Source organism: Cariama cristata, unplaced genomic scaffold, assembly GCF_000690535.1.
Source record: "Cariama cristata isolate BGI_N322 unplaced genomic scaffold, ASM69053v1 scaffold20592, whole genome shotgun sequence".
Lineage (NCBI taxonomy): Eukaryota > Metazoa > Chordata > Aves > Cariamiformes > Cariamidae > Cariama > Cariama cristata.
This window is the reverse complement of record NW_009602410.1, coordinates 15251-25758: the sequence shown is the minus strand read 5'-3', so window position 1 is coordinate 25758 and position 10508 is coordinate 15251. Positions and strand designations below refer to the sequence as shown.

The following is a 10508-nucleotide window of genomic DNA, read 5'->3' as shown; positions in this document are numbered from 1 at the left end:
AAACAAGGCAGGGTGCAGCAGCGTAGTCCATAAGCATAAAATTGAGCTCTTGACTAAGCAGCCATAGCTGAGGGAGGGTGCATCAGTCTACTCAGTTGTACTGGCTGGACAAAAATATTTCCATGGCAAAAGCTTCAGATGGGATGAATAATTCCCAGGACTGCATAAGCCTAGGGTAACAAACGATATTCTCCTTGGCTTCAGGGCTAACCAGTTGAACAACATACATTGACTTTCCTGTGCTAGGCCTATTAAAAGGGACAGCTTCCTCATAAAGTATGTCGAGATGTTTAGAAATTCTACTGCCGAGTATTCAGCCTCCATAACAAACAAGATTAGGTGCCATGAAAAACCATCAGCATGTAAATTGAGTGGCAGGATGTTGTGTATTGTGCTGCCTGCTGCTATGCAAGTGCCATTAGGAAGCTCCTTTTGTATTTGACTGTAGTGACAGTGGCAATCAGTCTGTGAGGGGGCAAAGGCATCTCTGCTGTGCTTGACCACCCATATTGCAAGATGTTTTGCTTAACTGTCTTTGCAGCTTATTCCCTATCACGTATCAAAGCCTATAAATTAATAGACTGATATAGATATTTAGTCGTTTCTGGCATCTTCATTATACATGCCTTGTGAGAGAAGATGGGAACTATTTTTCACATTGTGTAGGGTAGAAATTGAGGTACATGTTAAATCTGTCAGAGCTGATTTAGATGGGAGTTGCCTAAACACCAGAAGGGATGGATACAGGGCCTTGGATTAAGCCTGTGTTGATCTATGACCCAAAGCTTTCTCTATTCAGTATTGTTACTCTTATTGATTCATAATTTGGATTAATGTCTTCAAATTCAATAGAAAAATAAAATGAGTTCTTGCTTGTTCAACCTCAGTTCCTATGTTACATTCTTTAAACAAGAAGTTGTACAGGCTTTAGCAAAATAAATTTTAAAATGGATTTAATCCAAATTGGTACAAATTGTGGTTTAAAGTAGCTGGTTTTGTTCAGTTCACGAATGTGTGTGTACTTATCCATAACATACTGGTAGAATTCAAATGAACTTAAATTGGCATAAATCCAACTGAGTTTTCTTGGAGGTGTTTGTATTGGCTTAACAGACTGTCAATCTCGACCTTGTTAAGTGTGAGAAACATTGACCTATGTAGTTTTTAAGAGAGGGCAAAGTCTGTGAAGCAAAGCTGTGAAGCAGCGATGGGTGCACGGGAGATCACCTTCCTGATCCTCTTGCATGCACACTGGTTAGTCTCACTTCCAGTTATTTATTTAGGACAGTCATTCATATTCGTGCCATTTCTTGGAAGTCTTACACATATTCAAATGATTTCCCCCAAGTTATTTACATTTATACCCTCCCACTTGCTTCTGCGCACTGTTCTCTAGGGGTCTTCTTTGAGGGTCGTGGGATGAAGGTTCAAAGTCTTCCTCTTGGTTGAACTTCTTATTCCAGCGCCTGCTCTCTATAGGTTCAGTTATATTGCAAACCCAAGTTGACAGTTAATCCTCCCTTTCTTCCATATAAGGTAGGAAGGTGACAACCAGGTATTGACTAATCATGGCTAAGAAAAGCAGATTAGTCTAAGATAAGTGGTGTCAGCCAAAGCAAGTTAACCCTATACCCAAATACACATTACCCTGTCTCTGTCCCCATACTTGGGTACCTGGAAACTTACCTTCTTTCTGACTGCCTATCTGCTATGGCTTAAGCAAAACCACAGTCCACTTCTCACAGTAAGCCAGGCTGAATGCATGTGTTACTCAGTTGCCTCTGAGTTTATTGTATGTTTGAATCTTTAATGGTGATTGTTGTACAGGATTGTGGTTTTTTGATGCATCCTAATCAGTTTGAAAACAGATGAGATGATCTAGCTGCTTGGAAACCATGCAGACAAACCAGTTAACAATGAGTTCACAATGATAGGAACTTTACAGTACAGTAAAATCACATTTTTGTTAATAATAATTAATTTATATGCACCAACAATTTGTTCAGATTAAATGAATAGTGTCCTTTTTTTTCAGACTCTATATTTTAATTTTTTTTTTAAAAAAAGAAGTTATGTGTATGAGAAATGGACAGACTATTTATGGACTATTTATTCAGGTTCCCGGGATGGTTCGATGGGTCTCTGGGAAGTCACAGAGGATGTGTTGTCTAAAAGCGATGCCAGGCATAATCTCTCTCAAGTTCCTGTCTATGCCCACATAACACACAGGGCTCTGAAGGATATCCCCAAGGAGAACACCAATCCTGACAACTGCAAAGTCCGAGCATTGGCTTTCAACAATAAGAACAAGGTCAGTAAGATAAGCAAGACAGCTGAGAAGTCCTAAAACTGTCCATATGTATTAGAAAAAGAAAAGTCTTCTAAATAAAAAATACCAGAGAAGCAACTCAATATTTTTTTTCCCCTGATCCTTTTGCATCCTTATGTGAGATGGTAGTCTTCATCTGCGATGTCTGCTTCTGCTGCAAGTGCATGGAAAAGTCCAGTAGGAAAAAAAAATTGTTTTCAGAAGGAACAATTTTCCTGTGGGTTTGATTTTAGTCTTGGTTCCTAAGCAGGGGAGACAGGGAATGTTTACAAGAAGCAGGTAAAGCACCAAAACACCTCTTGCAGCTTGAATCCCACTCTTGAGCACGCTTGCTGCTTTCCTCCGCCTTTCATGAAAACCAGCTGACATTCAGGCAGTTCCTGTTTTGATGGCTGAATCGTTAAGGGGTTGCTGAGTAAGTGAGGTGGCTGACTGACCAGGCAGGAACCAGTGCTTATTTTGTTGGTGTTTAACAAACAGTAAATGTTAACCTCACCCATGCTATCTCTTGTTGTTGCTAGTGGGAGTAGCAGTTCATCCTCTGCTACTTTTCTTTCTGCTCTCAGATAACAAAGAAGGTCTAAAGCAAAGGTGGGTGTGCTCTCAGAAGCACAGTGCTCCTGTGGGTTTTATTTTTCACTATAGCTGTTAATTACTCCTCTGTGATGGAGAGTTCATAGAGCTTTTCCAGTACAGTAGTGCCTGGAAAGAAATGTTTGCTTCAGGGTCAGAATCAGTGTGGGAGCTGCTAAAGAGAATTGTCAACTCTAGCTGGTAGTGTCTGATTATTCATATTTGGTTGTCTAACAAGATCTATACTTTTGAAAGTTATTTTTGGTTATTTACTGTTTTGTTAATTCTTATTCTACCTGGCACCTTTGTGCTGTATTGTGTTCTATCAAGATCAGTACAAAATGAAAACTTACCTTGATAAGCATGTATGGGATTATGGATGAGTTCAATCCAGAGTATGCAGGCTGCCTAGTAGAGAGTGTGAGTTTGTAAGGATATCTATAATACAGAAACTAACTCTCTTACTTTTTTTTAATAGGAACTGGGAGCTGTGTCCCTAGATGGGTATTTTCATCTTTGGAAAGCAGAGCACACACTATCAAAGGTGCTTTTTTGTTTGTTGGTGTTACGTTTTAGAAATTGCCTGGCAGTTAAGGCTGTTCGTAATTCTTCATCTCCTTTAAATGCTTGAAGAAAGAGCATCAGTGTTTGTGAAACACTTAAAAGCTTTATGTAAATGAAATGTCCTAAAAATAAGAACTTGAGGAGAGAAACTCCCCTTATTTTGGAGAGTGGGAAGTGCTCTTAACTTTCTGCCATTTCCAGGTTAGCTGAAGTGGACCATTGTATAGAGTATGACAGATACTTGACTAGCGGAGTTGCGCTTTTTAAGTGTGATTGCAGATCAAACCCAGACTTACCTATGCTAGTGTATGAGGTAAGCTTTTTCAGCTGGGAGCTGATGTCTGTGTACACCTGCTGAAGAAATAACAGCAGCTTAGAAAGGTGTTAAAAACTTTACCAAAATGTCTGTTGTTCTTTGCATAATAGTTCAGCCTTTATCATCTCAGTTTGGTTCAGATAAGGCATCCAATCTCCTTAATTTTTTTTTCTCTGGGTCAAGTTGTTGCTTTTCTCTTAAAGTTCTATTTTTGTGGTAAACTTACTTTTTTAACTGCATTTTGGTTTTTTTGCTGCAACTTCCTTGAACATAGCTTACAGAATTGTTTTATTAACATCTTGCTCTTTTTTTTCCTCATAATGGGTTGATTTTTATTTCTTCTGTTTCCAGTTACTTTCCACAAAGTTGCCATACTGCAGGGAGAATGTGTGTTTGGCATATGGTCAGGAGTGGTCAGTGTACGCGGTAGGATCACAGGCACACGTCTCCTTTCTGGATCCAAGACAGCCTTCTCACAATGTTAAATCCGTCTGTTCCAAAGAACGAGGCAGTGGTAAGAAACTTGTCAAAGGGTGCTTCAAAGAGTTTGCTTGCAGAAGTAGCTATTAAGGGTGCATAAGATAAGCTTTTAATAAATAGGAATGTTTTTTCACATGATAGACTAAATCATTAACAGTATATGTAGGTTTTGCTTTTATGACAGTATTCCTTGAGCAACCAACAAACCAAATATGAAAGCAACTCTGAAATCTAATGATAGACAACATTAGTGCTTTTACGATGAACTGAATTGTACACCATCCAAGTATTACTGAACTTTAAAAGTGTGCATTTTACTTGTACTTATTTTTTACTGAATCTTGCTTTGGTTTACGTCATCTCAAAGCAAATTCAGTCTTTGTACCACTATTAATACTCTCTATTCTTGCATTTTTCTGTGGGAACGGGAAAAAAAAAACGTTGTCTGCTCTGTGCTATTGTATTGGGAGCCTGTGCTGTGAGTGAATGCTTTCTTTGCAATTTAAAAGCAGTGAATGAGATTCTTAATTTTCAATGTGTATTTATTTGCTTTAAATACACAAAAAGCTCACTCTTTAAAAAAAAAAAAGTTTGCAGATTTGAGTGCTGTTTTCCTTTTCTGATGTGGATGCAGTATGTCCAATTGAACCTTACACCAGGGCCAGGTCTGAGGGCTTGCAGGGTGCGTAGTCCTGTAAGCTTCTTCCCATACCCTTTATTTTCAAGCATGAGAAGGCATTGTGCTGTGATGTCCATTTTAAACTACATTAATCCCAGACTAATTAAATTGCAGTCCTTATTTAGCCTGGGTCTAGGCATCCATCTCTTCATGAGGCAAGTTATCAAAAGAGAATGCACATTGGCAAGGATTAGGAGAGTTTTATTTATATGGTTACCAGAGTTTGAACAGTGCTGTCTAGATAAATGTCAGGGTCTGCTTCTTTCAGATATGATAGAAGTATCTATAGTTTGAGGAAAGGTGCTTCACCAGCTTGTGTTGTCACCTGAACATCTTACCAGCAACAGCCCTTTTCCTGACCTGCTGTCAGTGAGGGCTCTGTGGAGGTCCTGATACTGAAAGGTGACAGTATCCTAGGGAAAAAATACCAAGACACTGGAGTGTTGTGGCAGAAGGCTGGAAGCTTCTGCCTTGTCTATGTGATCATCCCTGCTGGGGGGTGATCTATGTGTAGGTAGTATCTCTGGGGCACTAGTTCATGCCTGGAGAAAGCCTTTGTTCAATGCTGTTTTCTGTTCTGTGTAGTAGGTGGATATATTTTTTTTGGCATGGTGGTGGAGGCACTTAAGTAATACTAATTCCCAAGACACAGAGTGTTTCAACTTTCTGTTGATCTCACTGGAACTTGGAGCAGTGCAACACCTCTAGAAAGTGGGCTCTTTACTGACTCGCAGAGTAAAATCTGGGTTGACTTTTAAGTGCTTTGAAGAGTTACCTGAATGTGCTTTAGCTTCCAGATGCACGTGCTGAATATGGCAAGTCCACATTAACTATAGATCATTAGTGTTGTATACAAAAGCAGGTCAGAGGAAGGTTGTTGCTTTGTAAGACTGGAACTGGGGCTGGATTTTGCTCAGTGTAACCCTGTCTGCTGTACATGAGAAGGTAGCTAATGCTTTTTAGTGCCTCTCCTAAGTGTTGCTTTTCTTAGCAGCTGTACAAGGAACTGCAGGCCGTGGACTCTGGCTCTTAATCTGTGAGGGCAACTGCTCTCTGCTCAACTGGTACACAGTGCAATGTCGCGTGCCCTTGACTTTATATCCTGAAGGCAGCAATGTTGATGTAGTGGACGGAGCTTGCGCGGCATGGACTCTGTGTCTGCTCCTTGTGTAGGACACACTACTGCATCTTCATTTCCTTCTGGAATTTGTAGAGGATGCTCTCAGGAGTGAGACTCAGTTTGCTGACCCAAATAGTCCAGGTCCACAGGTGGTAGTGATGTCTATGTTGGAGAGCTTAACCATGATTAGATCTAGACACAGGCTGTGCTTTTAGCTTGATGAGAATGATTAATCTGAGGTACTTCAGCCCCTTCGGAGTCAATTTGAAGTGCTGTTCTTGAAAGCCTGTTCTAAACATCCTCTTAGTGGTGGACAGATTCTGTCAGTTAATTTTTTTGATTAGAGAAAGATCCACCATTGTTCAGCATTTTATAGCGTTTTATTAATAATTGCATTGAAAAGTATATGCCTTCTGGTTTCATACTCTGTCATGTGTTTCTGTAAGTGTTCTACTGGGTTGCTTGTCAAGAGCACTTTTGGAGCAAAAATAAGAGGAGGTCCCCTCTTGTGCCTTTCTGCTTTTATCCAAGTGACTGCTGTTGCTGATTGCAGAGGGCTTAAAGCTTCCTGCATGTATTTGCCAGAACGAGGCCCTTGTAATGGGCAGAGGGAGAGATGTGTCTGACTTGCTCAGATGCATTTGTAGTTCTCTGAATTAAAGCAGAGATTCTCGTATGAATCTGATAAATCTAATTCAGCAGGTGTGAGACTTTCACAGTGGTTTCCTACCTGTTAAGCCTGCAGCCAAGACTTCACCTCACATCTGGAGCACAACAATGTGGCCTTGCCTGTTTGAAGTGTGTCACAGATGCTGGTGACTGTGGATGTAACATGAAATTGTGGAGGCGGAAGGGGGAGGATGTGTTTCTAGTTGGGACTCTGTACAAAGGGGAAGGGGAAATTCCCTGACTCTATCCACACCTGTCAGATGCCTGCTCTCACGTGTGCTGCTGGGTGTATTCCAGTATGTTACAAGTTTTGTGACGTTCAGTCCCACTCAGTATGGTGACAGCAGTTGTCACATGGATGTAGCTGGCATAACTCACTCTTTTCCCCTCCTGTTAGAATGCTTGTTTAGGCTGTAATTTAGTGGTACTTCAAAGAGGGCTTAAAAAGCCCTAGGGTTTATAACCTGGCGTCATGTTGTGCAGGAAGCAAAAGTACAGATGTGGTGGAGTTTAATTTGTGTAGAAGAGTTGTTTGGGGTAGAGTGCTTGCACAGAACAAACCTTTTGCATAATAAATAGAGATGAGATAACAGGACATTTTGCAAACTGCAAATTCCTACATAGAATCTCCCCAAGACTATATCAAAGGGACCCTTGTTTAGCTGAGGCTTCAGATTTAGATTTTGTGAAAACAAAATGTACTCTTTTACTTAGTCTAATGGCATAGCTGAATTGTGCTAGAATGTTTTGTTTGGACTGGAAAATTGCTGTAGCTTCGCATATACTGGTGGAACGTGGCGTTGCTTAGGTTGCAGGGTTCCTAGTCTGTTTTTGTGGCTGGGTGAAGTGCTAAAAGTGCCAGCTACAAAGAATAAGGTGTGTTTGTGTGAGAATATGTGAGTAGAGATAGCTTCAAAATTATTTAAGAGCTTAATCTATCGTAGCAGCAAAGTGACTAATGACTATTGTGGTTATACTTGCTTACAGCTAGCCTATTGATCAGCAAAATGCACTTGGTGGCAGCTGGGGCAGTAATTTTTCTGACATCGTCACATCGCAACTTGGCATATAACTAGATAGGGTGTGACCTCATGGACGAAGCCAGTGTGATGTGCTTCCTCCGTCTGCTGCCATGTACTCATTCATGGTGGTTTTGCGTAGGGGCTCATGGCAGACAGAACAAAGCTGTTCTTGATCCTAAATGGCTTATAATCTTTGCTTTTCTGGCAGAGCTGGGGCCTGCTGGGGATGAGCCTTCTTACTATGCACCCTCAACGTAGCTGATGGCCTCAGAGGAGAAGGAAAGTAGTATATGTAATTGAAGCTGCTGTTTCAATAGCATCCATGGGATTTGTCTGCACTGCTCCATAGCAGTGGGGAAACTTGTGGAGAATACTAGTAGGTGTTCCTCTTAAAGAAAATATTAGACATCAAGCAGCAGCACTGTAGAGCCAAAGCATCCATCTTCCTTACTGCACTGCATGTTTGACAAACTTCTCTGTTTGACAGGCATTCGATCGGTGAGCTTCTACGAGCACATCATCACAGTGGGAACAGGGCAAGGTTCTTTATTGTTTTACGATATCAGAGCCCAGAGGTTCCTGGATGAAAAACCTCCACGTGCCTGCTATGGACAGAAGCAGAAACTAGGAGGAAGTGAAATTTTGAAGTTGACCACTGGGAAAGGCTGGCTGGTGAGTAGCTTGAGGCTGTAGGAGACCCTTTACACAGGAGTGTTATAGAGCTTAAGAACTGGTTCTTTTTATAGTAATGGGAGCTATTGTATGAAATGCATCCCAGCAAAACAGTGATCATGTAACTGATAACTGTAATCATGAAAAGCAAGAAGTGCTGCAAAATTGCACTTTTAAAAGCTTTATGAGAGGGTATTGAAGATTGGTTGCTTGAGTGTAAGGCGTGCTGACTGCTGTTCTTATGGACTGATTCACAAATGAACTAGATTTTATATCTTTGTATTTTTGAATGTAATCTAACTTCTAGTTTTCAGAATCTTGAAACACAAAATACAGTGTCTTCCTTTAAAACCGTGCTACTCTAACATGGTACTTTAAGAGAGGTTTAATTTAGTTGTGTACAGTTTTAGAAACTCTGGCTTCTTGAGGTAATGCTATGGCAGGCACTTGAGTTCAATTTCCTGTATGTTATCATAAAGCAATTAATAGCTTTGTCTAACTTCTCTGCATTATTTTTTGTATCATTGTGATGTAACTTGAAAAACTAATGAAACTTGATATCTTCCCCACCCTTCACTTCCCCCCCTCCGATGTTTGGCCCAAATGTCCTCAGAAAAAGCTTCAGGACAACTCTGGTATCTTCAAGTAGATCTATCTGAAGCTTCAGGGAGTATTAACAGAAAAGATCCGGTTTTAGGCTCTGGAAGCTACCTTCTGCTTTTGTGAAACAAGGCTTTGCGTTTGTTTGGCAACAATAACAATCTAAACTTTCCTTTAACAGAATCATGATGAGACCTGGAGGAATTATTTTTCTGACATAAATTTCTTCCCAAATGCTGTTTATACCCACTGCTACGACTCGTCTGGAACGAAACTCTTTGTGGCAGGAGGCCCCCTTCCATCTGGACTTCATGGGAATTACGCTGGTCTCTGGAGCTAATGATAACTCTTTATGAATGCTGATATTTACACAGATTTCCACTGTTCTTTTCCTTTTCTTAACAACAAAATTGTGTGATGCCATTGATTTCTGATTTAAATGCAAGTTATTTTTTTGGCAGAGTTTTCTGTTGGTCTCCAACAGTTTTGTACATCTTTTTAAACCAGTTTTTTGCTTTAACCTCCTTGATCCTTTATATGAAGAGTTTTTGAAATCCCTTTCTATTGTCTTTACTCCAAATGACTCTTCCCTCACATTTAGGCTATCTTGGCCATGTGCCCCATCCCCTACTTTGCTGTGAGGTAGGATTCCTTCCTTACACAGTGGTTGCTCCTGGGCTTTCTGTGAAAGTCTATGGGCTGCGTGTGTGCAGGTACTTTGTGTCAGTTACATTACCTGGAGTGAGGACTACTTGTAATTAAAAAAATATTAAAAATATTTATAAGAGATAAGCTACTACTTTATTTGCAGAGCCTGGCCCTGGCCTGGATTGATCTTATTTTTTAAAAGTACAAGTCTAATGACACTGTTTATACGTAGAGGAATACAGTAATTTTAAGCTGTAATCATTGATGCCCAGGGATGGATTCCCCAGGGGTATTGCCTATCAGGCCCAAAGTCCAGAAGTGCAGGAGTTCTCAAAAGTGCATTTGTATTTGAATTTTAGCTTTCAGCAGTGTGAGGAGCAAAAATTGATCTTCTCTTCCTTCTCTGCCTGTCCCAGATAATCAGCTTGCACAACTTGCATAAGCTGTTCTGCAGCGTGACATTGCATTGAGGGCCTGCAGAGGTGCTGAGAGGAAATGGGGGCTAGGGACATGAGTGTTCTTGTCATTAAAAATGAACTAAATCTATCAATTTTCCAGATTAGTCAAGGTTCCTGAGTATGCTACTGTAGTAGCCCATGGGTTCTTAAACAGTTGCCTAAAACCCAGGACCCTTTTTGTCCCAAGTTGTGGAAACTTTTCCCATTTTTGATATTCTGGTTGGCCATCTCCTTTAATAAGCCAATAGAATAAATAAACTGGGTTTTTTTATTTCCTCCAAGGTTGAAGAGTGCATCTTGAACTTAACTAACAGAAGCTAGAAGCTTTCCATGTAGCAAGGTAACTTGATGTTAGCTCACACTGTGCTAGCATCTGCT

The 10508-nt window shown here is 40.5% G+C and overlaps 1 protein-coding gene across 1 annotated transcript in view; it reads left to right on the top strand.

Annotated features, from left to right (window-relative positions):
• The window catches only part of DCAF12 (DDB1 and CUL4 associated factor 12), a gene marked incomplete at its 5' end in the record, with an annotated part of 22867 nt that extends 12801 nt beyond the window's left edge, over nucleotides 1–10066 (top strand). The window contains 5 exons of the mRNA XM_009694761.1: nucleotides 2118–2311; nucleotides 3381–3446; nucleotides 4134–4296; nucleotides 8240–8424; nucleotides 9206–10066. Coding sequence (XP_009693063.1) covers nucleotides 2118–2311; nucleotides 3381–3446; nucleotides 4134–4296; nucleotides 8240–8424; nucleotides 9206–9364 — 767 coding nt within the window. The remainder of the gene's footprint in view (nucleotides 1–2117; nucleotides 2312–3380; nucleotides 3447–4133; nucleotides 4297–8239; nucleotides 8425–9205) is intronic.
• Between the last annotated feature and the right edge of the window lie 442 nt (nucleotides 10067–10508).